At 42.6% G+C, this 21,798-nt stretch overlaps 1 protein-coding gene across 3 annotated transcripts in view; it reads right to left on the reverse strand.

The window, feature by feature from the left end:
• The window catches only part of LOC308403411 (semaphorin-3D), a 102,821-nt gene that overhangs the window by 20,982 nt on the left and 60,041 nt on the right, over nt 1-21,798 (reverse strand). For all 3 annotated transcript variants that reach the window (XM_080892794.1, XM_080892792.1, XM_080892793.1), the window contains exons 3-5: nt 1,707-1,861; nt 1,412-1,474; nt 1,098-1,217 (exon numbers count right to left, since the gene is read on the reverse strand). In XM_080892794.1, the coding sequence (XP_080748920.1) occupies nt 1,098-1,217; nt 1,412-1,474; nt 1,707-1,861 (338 nt within the window). The remainder of the gene's footprint in view (nt 1-1,097; nt 1,218-1,411; nt 1,475-1,706; nt 1,862-21,798) is intronic.

Raw genomic sequence — 21,798 nt, forward strand, 5'->3', positions numbered from 1 at the left:
CACTTTTACCCTTTGGGACACCTGTATGACTTTTCTATGGGCGTGGCCACTGTGGACTGCCCGGTGAAAACCTCCATAGGAGCCCAGTGGTGTAACAGAGGGCCCAAAAGTGCAACATTTCTGTGGCCCCACGTGGTTTTCTCTGTGAAAACCCACTGTGGATTATCTTGTGTGTTCCCTTTGGGATTTCTCTCGTCTCTTCTTTGTTGTTTTTATCACTTTGCAGTTCTTCTGTTTCCATTCATGATTGTTTTATAACTATTTTGTCCTTCATTTCCTCACACTGCCATCACATTGTGTCAGATAACGTTGGCTGAAGATAGCAGACCACAAGTATACAAGGGTCCACTTGGGGGGGACTGGAGTACATGAGGCACATGTCTGCCAATTTTCTGTGACTATGCAGACTGTCAACAAGTCACTACAGTACAATGCACTAACTATTTCTTCAGTTTAATAGGAACCACTTGTTCCTGGTACAGTTCCAGCCTCAGAGGGCTGTAGCATGAGCCAAAACACTGAGGTTCATGTTTTGGTTTTCTCCTCCTTCTTTCTGTCACTTTAGTTCAGACACCACAAAAACACTGGTTATGTTTAGCTCGTGGTTTGGGGTAAAATAAGCTCATTTACAACATGCAAGCTAAAAAATGATCCACAGAGTTTAAATGTGACCCCAAAGTGTCCTTAGTGACGAGGTAGGAGCGAGACCCTGACTGGCTGTTGCTCCACCAGGTGTATCATAGCAGTGACACCAGTATGTTTCCAGTCAGCACATTAGACAACATGGCAGTGCTGGCTTTGTTTTTCAAGCAAAGAACTGGGTCCTCTGGCTTTCCTGGATCTGGCAGAGCCGAACATCTAACTGTGGAACTGAAAACGTCTGAATTTGACTTCACAGTTTCTACGTTTGGAAATAATCAGCGGCTTAAATAAAAACTTTGTTAAGCGACAGAGCAGATTTACTCTTTCACATATAAAACAACAGAAATATCCAATTTTTAAAGTCTTGAATGCCATTACAGCCAACCCTCTGCTCCACTTTAGCTTTGTGACTTCATATTTATTTGAACTAAATGAACGACTGAATGAACTGGTACCTCTGTGTTGTGTCCGAGGTGCAGGTAAGTGCACTGTGGATGGAAAGCGCCAGTACCACAAGCATAAACGTGGGTCTTATTGAAAGGCTGCAGCAGCCGCACAAAGTTGGCACATTCAGTCTGCAAAAAGACAAAAACAGGATCATGTCTAATGTAATTCTTCACTTATTCCAGTCGTTGTAACACTGATAAAAAAAACTCCAGAGTAACTGATATTTATTACTGTACAGATAAACTGTGATTAGAGTTTGTTTGTGTAATAAAACTAAATGCACACAAACTGTGCACATACTAAAATATGCTCAGTGTGTTACCTCCAGGCTTTTGCCAGCCAGCCTGCAGTGCTCCACATGCTCTCTGGCAGCCGGCCAGTAGATCTGAAAGAAACGAGCATCAATCAGCAACGCTGGCAACAAAGCAGCTCGAACGACTACGAATGTTACCGACTGATTTCCTGCCAGATCAAATAATCATTTGGGCTCCAGAGCTGTGGCTGCTTTCTGTGCCAGAGGAAGCGATTACAGTGAAATCTCTCCAGATCAGCATGTGTAGGCTGTTGGTGAACATGTGCAACTAAGATACAGCAACAATGAATCTTTGTGGCTTTACCTTCTGCGAGGGCTGATCCAAGCTGTCAGACTTCAGCAGGTAGATGTGGTCTTTCCCTCCGACCAGCAGCCAGCCTTTATCCTCGTCTAACAGCAGGGCCTGGTACCCACCGCTGACCCCCTCCTCCCAGAAGACAGCTGAACCGTTCCTCACATCTGACACAGACGGAGGAGAGAGGCTGTTCAATCAAACGCGCCTGTACCCAGCATCAGCTCTCACCAGCCATAAGTGTTTTTTAATTTCACTGCCTTTAATTATAATGCACCATAATTCACACATCCTTCAACTGAAATGACAACAACAACACAGACGTCTGCAAAATGAGCTTCAAACGTCTCCTATTAAAATTTTGCAAGACAAAAATAATGCAGATCCTGCAAGATATCATCAAGAAGGCTGAGTTAATATGAAACGTGTGAGTGAGTAACAATAAGCCACATTAACCGAAAACATTTGATGCGTCTTTAACTTCGTCAGTAATCGAGTGAAAACAGTGAAAACCTTTCACTTTGAAGTTCATCGTCTCACCCAGAGCTGCGTGAACTGTTTGGAGATTTCCATAATGCTCAGAAAAACTGCATTTTAACTCCATTAAACTGTGAATGGATTTATTTTATTAGTGTTATATAGTTTGTATTGCTACTTCAATAAAATATGTTTTATTGAATACATCTCTCCTAATCGTTCGCCATCACTGACACACGGCAGCATCAGGTCATCAGTCAGGCTGCAGGCTGCCGCTGCGCTCGTCTCTGGGGAGTCGCTGCTAAAGCAGGCAGAAAACGACCTGAGCAAGCAGGTCAAATCAACCCTGAAACCCTCTCGGCTCTGCAAAGTGTGTCAGCCTGAAACTTCCACAGCTGCGAGTGAAACTGGATCGAAGAGGACTCAGGTTCACACCAGCATGCAACACGTCTACAGAGAAATGACAAATAATTCAATAATCCTAATGCAGTCTGAAACTTAATAGTGCAAGTTTTGTAATGAAAAGTGTTTTCCCAACATTTCATGACTTAAATCACATTTAAGCTCCTCAGTGGACTTTAATTTAGCCGTTTGCCCGCCTAATAACTGATTTCATGATGATGCATTTGTGCCGTTTCCTGTCATTTGACAGCAAAAACAAACAACTCTCTGTGCTGCTGGGGCAAAACATCCACGAACATCATCCCTGTGAACAAAAGATAATCCGAGGATAAAACAATGAAAACAACTTTTAGTTCCAACTATAGTCCACTGTTGTTAAACTACAGGCTCATCAAGAGTAGGACTCTGCAGTTATAATAATAAATACAAGCTTATATGCTTCGTGCTTACACACATTTAAATGCATTAAAAATGATTCAGTTACAAGTAAAAACACTAAGTATAAATCATAAAAACAATAATGTGTTAGACAATTTAAATAGAAATGCAAAAAGTGCAACATCAACATGTTGAACACGTCTTTGAACGTTCAGGTTTAAACGTGGACAGAAAGTGCTTCAGGCGGGCGGCTCCATAACTGATCCTCTATTCATTCAAACACCTGCGTCTCATTTGAATCAGGGTCACGGTGGGTAAGTCTGTGACCTCACGCTGCAAATATTAACTGGAGTAAAAGCAGCTAATTAACCTTGAAATCCTCCTCGTCTTCCCGCCGCACTGACCTGCCTGCGCTGCAAACAATCGCTTGAATGAACGAAGGAAACTAACCGTGAAACTCAACAAGACCGTCACAGCATTCAGGCCCGGCCTGCGAGTCAGAGCGCACCCCACACTGCGGATGCACAGCACAGTCCGGCGTGTGCGCGGACACGCTGATTGTGCGTCCCGATGGCTCAAAAGCGGCTTTGAATGCAGCACGGCACATTTGTTGCACTTGAGCCGCACCAGAGGACATTTAAAAAGAAATAAATCACCGCTCTGACAATCACGCCGCTTTCATCGCGTTAACGGGACGCACAAGAGTTTCTGCTCGCTAATCAAGCGTGGAAACAGAGGAGAAAGGGCTGAAGAATGGAGGAAGGCTCAACTCTAGAGCCGTGCAGTCAAGTTTATTTGCACAGCCTTTAATCACGCGTAGTCTTCAGCAGTTTCACTGAGCCCCCCATTGGAAAAAATAATAAAAGGAGTGATGAATGAAAGTGATTCCTCAGTCCTACAAGTACAAAAAGGCAGAAAAGGCGCAGACTTTGCTTTAGGTCTTCCTCTGTGATTAATTGTTCCTCCAGTTTATTTTGCATCTTTGTCTGATGAAGAAATTGACAAAACTCAGAGCGAGACTCGAGGAACAGCTGTGAGGTAAAAACGGAAAAATTCTCCTTCTGCACAGGAAATCACCCTCGATGTGACTCGTAATAGGACCAATCACAGACTGGCATACTTCAGGATAATATGCACAATGGTGGATTAGACACACTGCAGGTAAAAATACAGAAACTGAGACGAAAGGTGTTCATTTATGAGAAAAGTGCAAAAACAGCCTGAAACTATAAACACAGATTTTATCCATCTGAGCAGGATCCTGATATTTTTACATCCAAAGAGGAAACTGGACTTTTATACAAGTAAAGACTGAACACTGAGCATTTGGAGCAAACTTCAGATTCATCATCCACATGCTGACCTTATTATTAGGAACTCGTGTTTAATGTTAGCGTCACGATTCAAACAGGACATACAAAGGAAATTAAAGGCAATCGTTACTGGTCCAACATAAATTTGCTACAAAGTCATCCTCAAAATCCAGTTGTAGTCTTTAATGACTGAGCACAGGAGAGAAAACACACACACACACACACACACACACACACACACACACACACACACACACACACACACACACACACACACAGCAAAGTTGTGTGTGCAATCAGACGTAACAGCCACATCTGTTCAGGCTCCTAAATGAGATCTTCACAGCTCGTTTCTCATTCAGATAATCCACTCTCACACAGCTGTGAGACTCCTCAGGGCGTCACACATGTAACTGAAGTGGGCAGATTTATAGAGGTTAAAGGAACAGAACATGAAACGTGTCATAGAAACAGACAAAAATGTGTCATCAACTCATTTAAAGCTCGAGGGGCCGAGAGCAGGTCACCATCAAACTAACCCAGACTGTTAGCCGTGCGCTAAGTCAGCTCATATTCTGAGCAAACAGGCCTCTGTAGATTTTTTCCTCTCTTAAAATTTGGGGAATTTTGAGATTAGTATAAAGCTGTTTTTTCTAATTAAATTATTTCAAACTTTTTGCTAGCGATAACCACCGTGAATGATTTTACAGTAAGAGCACCACAGATACCAGCAGGGGCTGAGCCGCTGAGCTGGAAAAGGGCAAGTAGATTCTTATTTTACAGAGCTGCGGCATTTGGCTCCGAGTCTGAGAGATCCCATCGATCAAGTGAAGTGGGGATGGGAAGTAGACCACACGATGAAAGAAAAGTTACTCCCCCCGAGGGGGGCACGATGAAAAATATGACATGAAATACCAACGAAGAGAGGAAACCAAAAGCTTTATGTCACACAGGACTGCTGCACGTCCAGGTTCTTCCCCTTTAACTTTTCCTTTTGTTTTCCTGATAACTTGAACAGACCTGCACCGTTTTAAAGTCAGCAGTCACCAAAACAAGGAAGCGTCCGCACTAAAATCACTTCCAATGGTTGGAAGAAAAGCAAGAATGGGTTCAGTCTGTCTGTCTGTCTTCATTAGTGGCCATAAGTGCATTGGACCGGTCAAAGTTTCACTGAGTCTGGATGTAATTCAGTTAAATGCCTAGATGTTGCTTTTCCTTTCAATCACAGTCCGGAGGTAATGCTGAGTGCTTCTGATTGGCCAGAGGTGATGTGGATTCGTCATGACTGCTGGATGGCGAGAGGTCACAGCCTCGACACGTCTTGATTCAAGTACAGCTTCGAGTTTTATAAAGCAAAGCTTTGTATTCCACTCATTGTGAGTCCATGTGTATGTTTGTGGGTGAGTTTGCATGGATTATTAAAAAATGGACTCCAGTATAAAATAACAATAAAGAGAATAAAAATAAGGAAATGCTGAGAAATGACGAAGAAGAGGCTAGAACTGACAAACAAAATGATCACAGAGACAATGAAGCTAGAAAATACAACAACAAAGAAAAAGGGACCACAAAAAGATACAAAATAACCACAAAGACACCAAACTACTAAAACCTACTAAAGCTACAGAGAGATGAGAACACAAAGCGACGCATAACATCCAGAAATGTTTCACAACAGGCGCTGAACATAAAACGACTGCACGATGATGGCACGCGGCCTTTTTTTTGTTTTCCATCGTGTTGTAGTCGTCCTCACCTCTTTAAGGTCACTTTGTGTCTCTTTATGGTTATGTTGTGCTCCTCTGTGCCTTTTCACTGAACTCTGTGACTTTACAAACACTTACTTCACACAGAGGCTCTTTGCAGGGGTCCTCTGACCTCTCGGCCCCCCGGGCCTGTGCTTAAAGGGCCGGTTCGGTAATCCATTCACGTGTGAGTGTGTACTGGCGTGTGTGTGTCAGCGAGGTCGGGATTAGTGAGTCCAGGTCAGAGTGTCAATTTGTCCTTTCTGCACTGGCCACACATGAGTTTTTACACCAAATTATGTCCATTGATTCTACTTGTAGATCAGATGTACAGACTTGTGCAACTGTAACCATTTAAGATGCTTCAAAGCACTTTCGTCCTCATCGCTAATATAAAAGTACCAGCTGTATCCAAACCTATAATCAGATAATTATATCGCTCTGTTTAACTTTATCATCCAATCAACAGCAGAGAATTAATGGCAAACATTTGCTGATTGCTGAACTTTGTGCTGCACATCGGTGTGTGAGCTACCTTGAGCGCACGCACATGTTGCGGGGACGTAAATCTGCCTACACACTTGGTTTCAGGTTAGATTAAGACTCGAGAAGACGAATGTAAGTCACACATCAACAAGTGAAACCATGTTTGTCACGCTGTTCAGTGCAATGATGCGTCTACGGAGGTACAAGTCGTGTTAAAATGAAAACTAACCTAAAGAATGACTGAATGTAACAGAACTGACTAAAAGAACAACGAATAAAGAGCTCCTTTAAAAACTGATGATGCAGGACGGCACTTTTGTTGCATCACAGCTGTGCCACAGTTCTTTACAGCTGTGTTTTGTACCAATGCACCAAAATCCTGTTCAGACACGCACAGTTATCTCCTCCTTCTTACAGCTGCTCCCTTTAGGGGTCAACTCAGTGGATCATCTGCCTCCATCAACCCAAAAAACACAAATCCATCTTTGCAGCTATGCAATCTTCTCAAGCTGCAATTCAGTGGAAGTTGACTGTGACTGTATGTCCCAGCATGAAACAGCACAGCTGGTTCACATGTATTCAATCTTTTTCTCTTTACCCAATTTAACCAGCAGTGACTTTTATCGTCAGGACAGTGAGCACAGGCACGATTACTCACTGTGGGAGTGTTAAATTTGTTCCTCGCAGTAAAACGTATAAAAATGTCATATTTTCTTAGTTTTGGCTTTACTTTAAAAAAGTTGATTCAAGATTCAAGTGACTAAGAAAACGTCAAGACGCCAAAGAATAAACTGAGCAGTCGGATTTGATCAACATCACAATGAATTACATAAAAAGATAAAAGCATCCGAGAAGACTTAAAGTGCTGCTATACTTTGTGTTGTATGTGAAAAGTTCAGAAGAGTCTAAAGTCTGGAGCATTTTATTTTCACTGTGAGGTGCGTAAGTGTGAAAGCGCGTCAGAGTGAATACGAGCCTGTGTGACATCTGTGTGTGTGGCTTAGCTGTGTGTGCGTGTGATTGATCGTTCCCTGTGATGAACGCTGATTGCCTGCAATCAGGGAGGTGATTAAAACTGGATTTGCTTCATTAAAAGTGTGCGTGTGTGCTCAGACCTTGGCGAGCGGTGCAACGTGATTTGCACACATGCTTGCTTCAGCCAAACACGACATGTTAGCACAGGAGCGACGAGCCTGCCTCCCAGAGAGCATTTTTACATTCAGCTGCAGTGAAAAGAAAACAGGCCTGTGTTTGAAAGCAGAGCTCAGGATCATGCTTCCTCTGTTAGCCTGCTGAACTCATTTATACATTTAGCAAGTTGCTGAAATCCAAAGTGCAACATGCTTCTCCTGCAGAACAATGTCCACAAGTGAGTTAGAAGTAGTGAGTTTTTAGATGCAGGCAGCTCTCAGTGAGGATGACAGCGGTCTGAATAAATACAGGGAAAACCCAGAGTGACTTTTTCTGACCTTTCCATCTGTCTTCATGTACACGAGGTGACAGCTATAGGAAGTGAGAGCGACCCAGGGCGCTACCTGCTTAACAAAACAAAGCATCTGATCCCTGTCCTGGTGCTGCCGCCTCCTCTCAGCGCCAGGAACTCAGTGACCACGAGGCCCAAGATAGCGTCTAAGATCGTTGTTTCCATCAGCAGAGAAAGCTATAGAGGGCCCCCGTAGTGACACAGACATGATGTTGATTAATCACATACAGCATGAACGGGAGGAGCTGCACGGAGGTGGGTTGTAAAGTGGCTTGCAGATGTGCATCAGCTGTAGACAGAGTGGAAATTTTCTGACTGGACCCTAACCCATCAGCTGATGTGAGGTGGCAATGAGATCAGAGATCTGAGCTCGACTTCATCGCCTGCCTCACTTCTTTCTTCAGGAAGAATTTTAATAAAACATTTTGCTCCCTTTTTGAAAAAATAAACATTTTATCTCCATGCGACTGCTCCTCAAGTGAGTCACTGCATTAAAGTTACTAACTAAAGTTAATATTCTAATTTGGCTCAAATATATATTTTACCTTTCTGCATTAATGGTAATGAATCGATCATTCTAATTACAGGCACAGTGGCTCACAGGTAACAGGAATCCACGCAGGGCTCTCGAGTGGGGTTCGTTCCTTAAGTTTCTCCATGAGCTCCGTTTTCACGCACCCCTAAAAAACAAGCTCAGTTAAAACTGTAACCGAGTAATTTTAAAGATGTTATTAACTTAATCTTTGGGTTGAAGTAAGAATGAATCATCTGTGAGACTTTCATTGTTCAGTTTTTGTCATATATTTTAAATGTAAGAAGAGCTGAAATCAAAGTCGTTTCTTAGAGAAGTATTTTTTTAGTATTATGTTTCGGGCCGTACCTCCCTGCGTGATTAATTTTTCCTCATCAAACAAACTAAAAATAGAGGTAATACAAGTTTGTTTTGGATACAGTCTTGGCACATTAGTGCAGTAAATAACTCGCTCAGAGTTGGAAGCCCTCGATCACTCGATAAGAGAATGGCCCGAGGGAGCCGTGGGGCAGGTTGGATCAAATCACGCCATGTGCAGCTCTGCTCCCCGCCTGCAGCGCAGCAGGACGCTCTGTTAGTCTGAGCTTTCACGCTTCATTAAAAAGTCAAATGGAAAAAAAGTATCTCAGAGTTCGCCTCCATATTTGGTGATTTCACGTCTCCTCCATCAGTTTGCATCCTGAGTGTAACTCTGAGGTTGAACTGTTCAGTGCTGCATCTCGCCATCACTCAGAAATACAAACACAGAAACATTTTTCACACATTCATCCATGCTCGTGTGTGATCTGTTCAGACAGACGCACACACCACCTAGTAGGAGAGGAAAGTCAGGTCTGTTTACAGCTACTACATCTGTTCAGTGTAGCAGACGTCAGGGGAACCACCTTTGATCCGAGTCCAACGGAGCTGCAACCAAAGAGCAGCGGCCAACAGCCCTCAGGCTGTAAATCCCCCCCATTAGATTTATTGCTAATTTATTGGCCCATGCAAGAAAATCCTGTTTTTAATTTCAGCACCGATAGCTCAAAGCTTTTCCTCGAGCTATAATGAATCCAGGGAAGATTCACAAAGGTCTCTGAGAGCAGTCACACGCTCAGCTTGCTCAAATACTGTATCACATGCTTTTTAGTGCTCCAAATATCCCATTCATCACCATCTTTACTGAATTATCTGTCCATTGTCCCACTTCCTTTCTGAAAAACAGGTCAAAATGCAAAAATATTTGTTTTAATATCATATAAGAAAAAAGAGGATGAACATTCCCATAATTTGGGAAGTTTGGGAACTTTCACAAAAGGGTTAAATTAAGCGGGAAAAGAACCTTAGAGTCATAAATCAGTCATCTGTGGACACAGTGACAAAACAAAACACACTTTAGATTTACTGCATCTTATAATTCCAAAAAATATCATCTTAAAATGTTGAGTGTGAATAAACGTCCATAAATCTGACTACAAATTATAAAAATATGCTCCTTATCTCCAGGAAATGCTGCAGAGTCCCCAAGTTTGATTTACTGTCACCATAATTCAGTCAATAATGTGTTTTTTTAATTTAAGCACTGGGTGGTGGAGGGGGGTGAGCACTTCTGGGGTCCTGTGGGGTCGTGTTTCCTTATTTTCTTGCAAATTTTTATTCATTTTCTAGACCAACTTATTCTGGAAATGCCTTTTTCACATTAAAGGCATCAGTTTGCTCTACAGCGTGGAGCCACAGGTTTCCTAATAAAGTCATTTGTGCATTAACAACCAAGATAGAAGAAGTTACTAAATTCATTATTTCTATAGAAAAGTAGGAGGAAGTTTAAATTGTCTTCTTTGTGAATTTGACACGTGACATTTTCTTTTCCTGCGTGTAGGAATTTAAAAAACAAACTTGTATCACACAAAGAGCAATGACAGGTTGCTGACTGGTACATCATCAGCACTGAAGTCAGAGAGCGTTCGTAACTTAAAGGGAAACACGACAAAGTTCAAAATATACTCTTTGCATGAAAACACCTTGAAATCCATCAACAGTAAGTGTTTGGTTAAATTTAGCAACAGTGTTCAAACATCTTTATACAGGAGACTCCTCTGACCTGCAGCAGTCTGCTCTGTGAGCGTCTCCTGGCAGGCTTTTAACCACCAACACCAATCATTTGTTATTAAATTACCATCTTTGCATTTATATAAACTCATGAGCGGGCTGTTTCCTTCTTCAGGGTTTCTGTTTGTGTATCCAAGGCTCCAAACTGACATAAGCAACGGTTACAGTTAAAAACAGGACAAAAGGGTGAAAAGTGTTCGTGTAAAGCAGAGGCAGCTTTGCTCTTTAGCTGGAGATTAAAACGAAAAACCAGTTAAAGTGTTTCATGGACTGTTTCCTTCAGTTATCTTGGAGCAGTTTTCACTTTAATATAAACTGCATGGGTTGCATTAACGTTAAAATTCCCCCGCGGCTGTTGAAGCTCACGTATCTCAGAGAAACTCGATTCTCAAAAGGCAAATCAGGATGAATGAATCTCACACTTCCTGCACCTCCGTCCGTTCAAACTCCGGCTGAAGCTGCATTCCTGCTGAAGTGTCCACTAGGAAAGGACACAAATAACACTCAGAAAGGAGAGTGGATGAGGAGAGAGCCCAAAGAGAATCATTAGTCACACATTTTTATTATGATTAAATCATTTTCACCCCTCAAGCTCTTTGAGCTCCTTGAAAACACTGAATTAATTTCCCACAGAGGCGGTGACCCCGCCGATGCCGAGACGGGGGAGAGGCCGAGTTTTGTTAACGCTCGCAGATAAAAACGTGGCGGTTAGATAAGAACTCGCAGGATTCCTCGTCTGCCCGAGCGGCCTGCCTGCTCTGCATCGCGTCTTCCCCACTATCACAGAACCAAAAACGCCTCACATACAACACGGCGGCAAAGATCAGACAAACGCACACTTGAGGACACTGTGGACAGCGATTACACGTGCACGTGTGCTTTCATGGAGCACAACCTGGTGTGTGTCAGCTGAGGGGTGTTTCTCACATCACGCTGAAAACATCTGGTTCTCTGCTGAACTCTGACAGGAAGTCTGGCAGCATCACCGACCGGCCTGACAGCCACAGCATCCATATCACAGTTCATCTGGAAGGTTAACGTGTGGAGGTAAAAAGGTAAAACTCACAATCTAAACATCTCTGAGAAAACCTTTGCTGAATGTAACTTATTTAAAATGAAGACAGAAGGTTGTTATTCCAGTCAATAACTCAGAGCAGTAATATTGTGGTTATGAAACTCTCTGGCACATATGTGCAGCATATTTCAAGGATTATTGATATAAATAGTTGCAGCAGTGGCCCAAAAATTCAATATTTACCACAACTATGTTCTTATTTTCCTGAAGGACGCTGGCGTGTTCTGAAACAACGCCTTGATTAGTCAGAATTTCTGCATCTTATCTCTTTAACGTTAGCCATCTGCAGAGGTTCCTTCCTGTTCTCTGTCCAGTTCATTTCTTCTTGATTTTACTCAAAGTTTGAGACATTGAGCTTTAAATTCAGCTCCTGAGAAATCACCGTCTTCTCAACATTCTCGCCTCTCCGCACTGAACTTTATATCTGTGAATCAGCTGCTGCAGTAACACAAAACTCAAAAACTGCACCGACATACTCAGAGTGGTGTCAGCTCAAGTCTCAGTTTGGTTGAGATCCGACCACATCAACAGAAGCTGGTCGCAGGTGGGTGGAGCTGAACTGCATCATGCTGCATGTTGCATGGTCTGCCCAGAAGAAAACGTAAAGGCAAACAAAGAAAACTGTGCTCTTTGCAGAGTCCTCGACTCGTTTTTGTTTAACGGGCTGATGAACGACCGTGAGGTCGAAGTAAAGACAAACAGCTGCCACACATCTGGTGGAGTCACACGCATTGTATTGATTATCATATAGTTAGGGCTGGATCCCTTAGTTATTACATAAGTTATTATAGGTGTAGGCTGCTGGGGGATTCCCATGATGCACTGGGTGTTTCTTATTCACTCACTATGTGTTAACAGACCTCTGCTGAATCATATCTGTTATTAACCTCTGTCTCTCTTCCACAGCATGTCTTTATCCTGTCTTCCTTCTCTCACCCCAACCGGTCGAAGCAGATGGCCCCGCCCCTCCCTGAGCCTGGTTCTGCCGGAGGTTTCTTCCTGTTAAAAGGGAGTTTTTCCTTCCCACTGTCGCCAAAGTGCTGCTCATAGGGGCTCATATGATTGTCAGGTTTTTTCTCTGTATGTTTAATTGTAGGGCCTACCTTACAATATAAAGCACCTTGAGGCAACTGTTGTTGTGATTTGGAGCTGTATAAATAAAACTGAATTGAATTGAAAAGTTCAGTGAAATCACAGAAACATGAAATTTCACCCCACAAAAAGCAAAACAAAGCACAGCCAGGCTGAGGACTCACAATCAAACACAACAGAGAGGACAGCACTGCACACCTGCACAGAGACTCAGCACAGACCAGGGAGAGAAGGGTTACGAACAGGTGAATTCAATTAGACTCTGATGAGGGCAGGTGAGAGAAGGAGGGGAAATAACCTTCAAAATAAAACAGGAAGTGAACTGAAAGCAGGGCAGAGGAAACATGAAAAATGACAGGATTCCAATAAAAAATAAGCACAAATAAGAAAAGGGGCCGTGACAGTTAAAGATTCAAATGCTGTGAAAATAAACACAAACTACAAATTATCAATTTGAAAGGTCACATAAAGGTTCTTTTTCAAAACAACACAAATGTGTTTGAGAGTCCAAATGCATGATTTCCCCCGAGGAGACGCACACAATGATGTGCTGACAGTTTCTTGACTAGAGCACAGTGATCCCTCTGTTTCAGCGCGCAGCGTCACCGTACACGCACACAAGCTGCAACACATCGCCTCACTTAGCACATGCTAACACTTAGAGGCGACCCCGGGGAGCGGGCCATCGCACCGCTCACGTGTTCAGAGTTTGGACTCAAATGAAAGGAGGTCTGTAGATGACAGAAACCAAACCACAGCCAGCCCGACACCTTGGCCACGGAGCTGGTGAGGGCCGCCTTGTTCTCCATTTGCACAGGAAACTGCCGCTCTTTTCGTACCTCCCAGCGGAACGTGAACACATTTTTCAGGGTTTTTTGGACACACACACACATTTGCAGCGAACTAAAGAGCAGAAATCTCACATTATCCATCTCCCAGGAGGCATCAAAGAAAAACATTCTGCAATTTACTGAAATAACAAGAAGATTTTATAGTTCAGAGAAATATGCTGGCATGTGTTTCAAACTACTCGCGTCTATAAAACTAACGAGGGAAACCATATTTAATATTTAAAGCCATTCAATAGCTCAGAGATTAAAAAATACTGACAACAAACAATTAAACTGTAAAATGAGAAAAGGCCAAATGTAGGAATGAGAAAACTACAAAATGTAATATTAATGGCTGTATGTCATCTTTACCTTTGATGATACAGTTTCTGTGAGTGTGTGTGTGTGTGTGTGTGTGTGTGTGTGTGTGTGTGTGTGTGTGTGTGTGTGTGTGTGTGTGTGTTTTCTCTCCTGTGCTCAGTCATTAAAGACTACAACTGGATTTTGAGGATGACTTTGTAGCAAATTTATGTTGGACCAGTAACGATTGCCTTTAATTTCCTTTGTATGTCCTGTTTGAATCGTGACGCTAACATTAAACACGAGTTCCTAATAATAAGGTCAGCATGTGGATGATGAATCTGAAGTTTGCTCCAAATGCTCAGTTTGACACGTTTTTTTCTGCTCTTGGATCAGTCTGACGTCAGAGAGAGAGGATATCCTTATATGGCACTTTCACCTGCAAGCCCCACACACACCTGATGTTTGAACCCTCCATTTATAAGGGAAAGCCAATCAGAAGAGAGCTAGCTTAAAGGCAGACAAGCTAAAATGGTTTATTTCAGACTGGGATGAACTCCACAAAAGGCCCGAAGTACATATACAGGGATTATTTTGAAGCGTGGATCATGTAAAATTACTTTATTAGAGTCCATGTATGTGATTAAAATCTTTATATATTAGTTACATTATGCATATATTATCATCTTAGTTTTAACAGAGCATTTTAGTGCTTCAGTTTTAAACGAGAAAAGGCTCTAAGGGTGAGAGTGCTCCTCATTTTATCCTCCAACTAGTTCTGGAAACGAGCAGCCTTCTGAAAAAGGTCACAGGCTGTTCATCGTTTAGCTTTTAGCTCGGAGCCTTCTTTGTAATTATTTGTGGTTTGTGGTTGTGAGCATTAGTTATATGACTCCTTAATAAAAAACTTTTGGTACTTAATCATCAGGATACTCCTCGTACATACATGGGAACTGTACAGCAGGCTTTCCAAGGCAGACACTTTATTTTCCAATAAAATGTTAAGTAACAAAAATGCAGGTTTGCACGAGTGCGAGAAAAATCATTGAAAAACTTGTTTGGGGCACCAAGTTAAAGTTCAGGCCCTGAACCAAACTTTACCCACAGAGGCTGCGACGTGTTTCCTGGTAATGAGATCGGGGTGTCGGGTAACACATAACTCCTGGTGGGCTCTGAAACTGGACTCGTCTGTTTGTTATTTTAGTGAAGTCAGGTAGCGGCGTCTCTCTTCTCCTCCGTTTATTTGACATCGGTGACGGGACACATGTGGAAAAAAACGCCCCAGAAGCCACGTTTACCTGCCTCCGCCGGGCCAGCGTGCTCTGACATTAAAGAGGTCTCGTGTAAAGCTCCCTCTTTGGTCTTTACTTCATTTTACGTCAGTGTTTTCTGTTCATGTTCTTTTTTTAAGCTGCTAAGCTGTAAAGAAACTACTAGCTGTTAGCAGCTAGCCACAGTTGAGACGCGCTCGTATTTCTGTCTCCATGGAAACAGGTTATGTAAATACAGTTTGACTGACTGAAGTTTGGCCACAGCTCACATTTCAATCCCAGTCAGAACTGGTGACGGTGGATGATGTTTGTTTTTCATAGCGGATCCGGTGGCGGGCAGTCGGCCAACACCGCGCTCGAGTGAAGGACGTGAGGCGGGTCAGCCAGAGTGAACGTCACAGTATCAGAAACTTAATTGGTGCCTGTGTTTTCTTATCTAGACACGACTCTGACCACCTCGTCTTCCCTCCATCACTTCGACCCCATTTTCCTCTTTAACCTTTCGACCTGTCCTCTGCATCAAAGCTGCTTATGAAATCATGAAAATGTGACTTTCACCATCGAATCATCACCTTAAGGTCTGCAGCATCTCTTTCACTCAGATTTCCAAATCACACAGGACGATAAAAAGCCTCTGGTGACTTCATTAAGGAAGTTTTATTAAAAACTTGACCCAAAAGATGCAGCTTTACATATTCACCCTTTAAACTCCTTGAGCATCGCAGCAGGCGATGCATTTTCTGTCCTGTTTAACAAACCGGCACGCCGCATTCAAAGCTCCGTCCTTCCAACGTGTTCTCTGTCTGGATCGCATGAAATAACCTCCCATTAGTCTGTGTTGCTCATCCAAAAAACGCGTCTTTGAAAAGACAAATAAAACAAACTAGCACGCTATTTTCACGCCTCAGTTCTCATCCCCACCCGTGGCCTCAATACTAATGAGATTTTTCTAATTCTCCACAATAAACTGTGTAACCTGTAAACCAGGAGCACATTCAAGGTCTTTGTTTGTAGTGCAGGAAATGCAAGAAGAGGAAAAGTCGCGCTATCACATGTACTGCTGTCGCTCTGCTTTTCTCTTTAAGGACAACAGAAACAGTGATGGTAAAATCAAAGAAGCAGCTGCGCTCACAAGTCTGACACCAGTTTGTCACCACAGTAATTATAGTTTCTCAGCTTCGGTGTGATGTTTTCCATGATTTAGATACAACAGAATTGTTGTTTGAGGTTTTATGTGTCCTCAGGCAGACCTCATCTCTGCGCCTGATCAGGATTTGTGCTCTGAATCAGATTAACAGCCACAAAAAGGGACGTCGAGGGTTAAAAGTTGAACTCACAGCAAAAGAAACCTCAACACCGTATCCCCCAAAATTCTGTTTGGAAAGAAATGTAAATTCGGTGGTTTTGTAACAGTACATGTACCACTAAGGTGTTTCACAGTGCAGCTTCCACCTGTTGTGTTAAACTTCTGCATGTTCCTGCACACACTTTGCAGCAGGTGTGTTACCAGGACTTTGATCCGGTTCAGAGGAAGGCTCAAGTCTTTTGTACTGATGATGAATAAAGGCTGAATGATGGCTGGCAGCAGCTGTGTGAATGAAGGACCTCACTCACTGAAGATAATCACACTCAAACACTCACCGCCTCTTTGTGGAGTCCTTCAAACCTCTCACAGCCTTAAGCCCGCCGGCTTCCACCCTCTTTTAGAGTCATTTCTCAGAATTCCTCCCAGAAGCACGTTGTTCTTGATTACCTCGCTTCCTCCTCTGCACTCAGCGCTCTCCTTTCTCCTCCTCTCAGCCTTTTATCTCCGACCTAATGTAAGAAACTTAAGACACAAAGAAGCCCACGTACCTCTTTCTCTTCCTTCTAACCACCTCTTACAGCTGATCAAACAACAGGCTCCAGCTTTGATTTTTAGCTTCCTTTACTTTCTCTTATTTATACAGCACCAAATCACCACAACAGTCGGCTCAAGGTGCTTTATATTGTACAGTAGACCCTACAATAATACATACAGAGACAAACCCAACAATCATATGACCCCCTATGAGCAGCACTTTGGTGACAGTGGGAAGGAAAAACTCCCTTTTAACAGGAAGAAACCTCCAGCAGAACCAGGCTCAGGGAGGGGCGGGGCCATCTGCTGTGATTGGTTGGGATGAGGGGAGGAAGACTCAAAGTCTACCACAGTTTGTCACTATCGTCTACCTGAAGGAGCACATGGACGGAGACAAAGGCGCTCGTTTCAGAACATTTAATGAAATCTCATCCTTTTATACACCAGAGGGCGAGACATGATGTTTGTGCTGATTTTAGACATGAAAAGCTGTTTTTGACTCAAACACACAAACAAATATGATCAAATCATACATAAAACAACCATGACTGGATTTTAAATCTCAATATAAATCTCAGCATGGTGCACTTTGATGTTCCCTCTAAAGGTCGTCTCTTAGTAAACACAAACTGTAATTTAATCCAGTGTTGATAAAGATATTAAGTCTAAAATCCTGCTAGAGTTACTGGATTTTGCAAAATGTTTGCTTATTGAAAGAAAAGACAAACGTTGGCCTACAGCATAAGCTCAGGTTGGAGCAGATGAGCAGATGTTTCGTGTATGTATTCACAGGGTTATCCAACATGAATCAATTAACTTTTTTTATTCGGGAGACGATGGATGAGGAGACGACTCACACACCCTCTTCTCCTAATCGTTTAACTGTCTGTGCTGAATCTTGGCGCGAGACTCGTCTAAACTCATGAAGCTGAACAGATCAGAGGAAAAAGGCAGATTTTGACAGTAAATTCTTTAACGTGGGGATCATTTCTCTCTAAGCATCTTTGATCCTTCTCCCATATCTTCTTCCTTTAAGCCCTCCACGTCACGGCCCCTCGAAGCTCTAAATCACAGCTAAAGAGTTTCCTTTTGAACCTTGACACAGATAACTGCAGGCATTTAATAGATCAAGTTTCAGGACTTTAAAATGATGAAAACCACCTCAGATGCATAGCTAAGATAACTCCAGCAGCTATTATTTCACCGGTCGGGCCACATTTATTTTTCCTTAATTTGGCCTGCCAAGCCGACTGCTGTCAGGAGCAGTTTACAGAAATCAAACTGACAGACGTTTACTTTCAGCTCTGATGATGAGGTTTCATCGCCGGCTTCCTTCTGCCAGCGCTTCTCGTTGTTTTACTAAATACACGACTGAAAAACGTCTCCTATGACATTTTTAGTCTAATCAGCACCTGATCAGTGTTTGCATTATGACCCTTCACACAAATTATTTTACACTGTGTATCCAGTTAATTGGAAAGGGAAATAAAATTTTTATTATCAGTATTAATGTTCTTTATCTCCCACCATCTACACCAATCTATCCTGACTCCCTGCAAAACTTAACTACATCAAAATGAAGGATTACGTATAAAAATGTCAGATTTATTCAAATTGAATGCAATACTTTTGATGAACCCCTTAAATTAAAGCAGGAAGTCTGCGCTTCAGTCAGGCTGTGTGCAGTCGCATCTATGATTTAATACTGACTGCACAGTGTACAGAGCACAGATGCAAAATTACAAAAACTATCACTGTTAAAATCTTACAGAAAAATAGGTGAACATGATTTTATGTCTACAAAAAATCGAAAATTATTCTGTTAGTTTTCAGGAAGCAAACTTTGCGTCCATGTGAATCCATCCGTGTGAGACACTGAACACTTTTAAAACTTAAAGAAGCACTTTGAGGTTTCCAGCAGGAGGATTCCTCCCAAACAGGAAGTGGAAAAGCACCAATCACAGTTCACTTCATTCACCAAATCATCATATTTACCACATTTAACTTAGCTTCATTTTTTTAACTAGTTTGTTCAAGTTTATGTGTACACAGTTGAACAGATGACTGCCAACATCTTCCTGCTATTATGCTGCTTTTATTAAAAGCTCCTGACGGTGAGGACGACCTCCACCGTGATCCAGGGACTGCCGACACCCCCGGCTCTCTGTAAATGGCACTCAGGCTCATGGATCAATGATCATGACAGTTTTGAATATTAATAATCATGAAACTGGGCTCACAGTTGGTTGTTAGTCAGTGGTACTAGCATTGCTATTATGCAAATGTACTGCTTTATACGTCTGAAGAAGCCTGCAGGCAGCGGAGACTGAAGAAGTCACGTCGGTGTGAGTGCTGAGACATTTCTGCACGCAGGTGAAGCTGCGGGCGCCTCGTGTTCACGCTGTTAACGCTTTACACTGGAAGTCGTGAAAAACAGTCATATTCATTCAAACACTGGTCCTGGCCTCGGGACAGAGAGGCTGAGAGAGAGGAAATACACGTTGCACTTTAAATCATCACGTGTGAAACTCATTTATCTTTTGTGACTTTTAGACTTTCAGGCATTTTATACAAAAAGTCACATTATGCTGTGTTTCTACTGGAACCTGCACTGCTGTGAAATCTCCAGATGTTTTAGAAAGGAGGAAACACAACCTGGATAAAACTGTATGTTTACATTGATTTATTATAAGTACTGTGTGTTTGTAACTGCTTTAGGAGAACAGGACCTGTTTTTATTCATCTCTGTGGATTTCTGACTAACACCAGTAACACTTACCTGCTTGGTGACCAGTTTGTGAGGTTTTAACAATTAAATGAGACAACAAACGGCAAGAAATCACATCCTGCAGGACGTTTCACATTCTGAGTCTTTACCCAGTCTCAAGAGTCTGATTTAAATTATACTGTTTTATTTAGTTACAAGAGTCCAAGTAAACTGTAGTAAAAATCCTTTGTTAATCCAACATTTCATATGGCTCTTGTTTTTCTCTTGTTTGCATGTTTTTTCTTAGTACAGTTAATTAATCAGAAAGTTCTTAGATTTATACTAAAACTCACTTTTGTGATTCCTGAAAACTTGCTAATGTTTGTTGCTTAACGTCTATTTAAGATGTTAAGCAATCAACTTAATTCAGCTTAAACAGTGTCTCCTTATCTATAAAGGGTTTAGTTGGGAACAGCCACCAAAGAAAAACAAGCTGTCTGGAGGACAGTCGTGGAAAAAGGCGTCATTCTGGTCTCTCTCGTTTCAAAAAGCATCCTTCTCACACAAACGTCCCATTTTTCTTTAAACTCTTTTTGAAAGATCACATTTCTCACCGATTCGAAACACGTGTGTCGGGCATCGAGCCGCTCACACCTGTAATCGATAACTCCTCTCAGGACTGAGCTCATCTGCATCGGCACGCACAAACAAACGTGAACTTTGGCTTCGCTGCTTCACCACAACAAGCGGCGGGCTGGACTCACAGCCTCGCCCCCAAACTAAAACCACAAACGGCTTCATAACAAGATCGTAAGTCATCTAGAAGACGATACACACCCTGAGCTGTTGTTTTACTCCCTTTTTTTCCTCTGCTCGCTTTTTCTCCAAATTCAAAACAATGATAAAGACATTGGAAATGATGCGAGGGTGTGACACTTACAGTAAGAGGAAATGTGGGACTGCAGCTTTGTCTGAGCTCATATTTGCTCTGAAGTCAGTCGAGTCCTTTGTGTTCGGAGAGAGAATGAAATATGAATGTAACCCAGAGCTGTCTCCGTGTCAGAGGACGAAACAATGAGGACAAATTGAGTGATATGTAACAAAGCCGAGCCAACATTACCACAGAGGTAGAAATCATTAGCATAGCGAGTCAGAAGAAAAATGATCACCTATCAGTCGTTAGTGTCTTCTGCAAAATCTGACCCAACACATCACACAGTGGTGACACAGCCGCAGCTTACAAATCACATTAAACGATGCCTCGTGATCTCTTTGGTCACATTTATCATCTGGATGAGGACTTGCAGCTGCCATGACTCAGTTTTTCTGCCTTTATCACTGTTTGCGTGGGTGTGGCCACACGTCATTCTCCCCTGGACAGAAACCCGCATCAAAAAGTTAAAAAACCTGGGAGAACATCAGAGACACAGAAGAAACATCAAGCCCGCCTGACAGAAGGTCGTCTCCGTGAATAAACAGCATCTTACTGTAAATGTCATCCAGCTTCTGAATCCACGAAGAGATAAAAGCAGAGGACAGGAAGTTGTTCTGGAGTTTCCTTTAACAACATGTTGTCTGAAGATTTTGTGGCGCCCCAAATCAAGAGCACATTCCTCATAAACTCCGGTGCTTCCTGTCGCAGAGAGGCGCTGCCACTCTTTTCATCCTTCCTGCTAACATCTCTGTTATTTGATGGTAAAAAGCACAGAATAAAGGGCAGCTTTACTCATGCACGTGCAGCAAAAAGAGAGAACAGAGCAAAAGTAACACTGGTTTGGATTTGATGACCTGAAAGATCATCACGCCGTGCACAGGCGAGCTTCACAGCTTGGTGGTTTAACTTATCTGACTCGTGTGGTCAGTGTACTCCCCTGCTCTGAGGAATTATTCTGCTTCCACGCAGGATTAAAACCAGAGCAGGCGTCTTATGAGTGGAAAGTCTCACCGTGGAGGCCGAGCTGGCCTGTGACTTTAAAGAAGTAATGAGGACACTTTTTTAAGGACTCCTCGGGGGCTTTCTCTCTCTCCGAGGGCTGAACCGGAATATTCCTGCTGTTTTTTCTCTCCCGTGTCCTGCCGTTTATG

This window comes from Rhamphochromis sp. 'chilingali', assembly GCF_963969265.1.
Source record: "Rhamphochromis sp. 'chilingali' genome assembly, chromosome: 9".
Classification (NCBI taxonomy): domain Eukaryota; kingdom Metazoa; phylum Chordata; class Actinopteri; order Cichliformes; family Cichlidae; genus Rhamphochromis; species Rhamphochromis sp. 'chilingali'.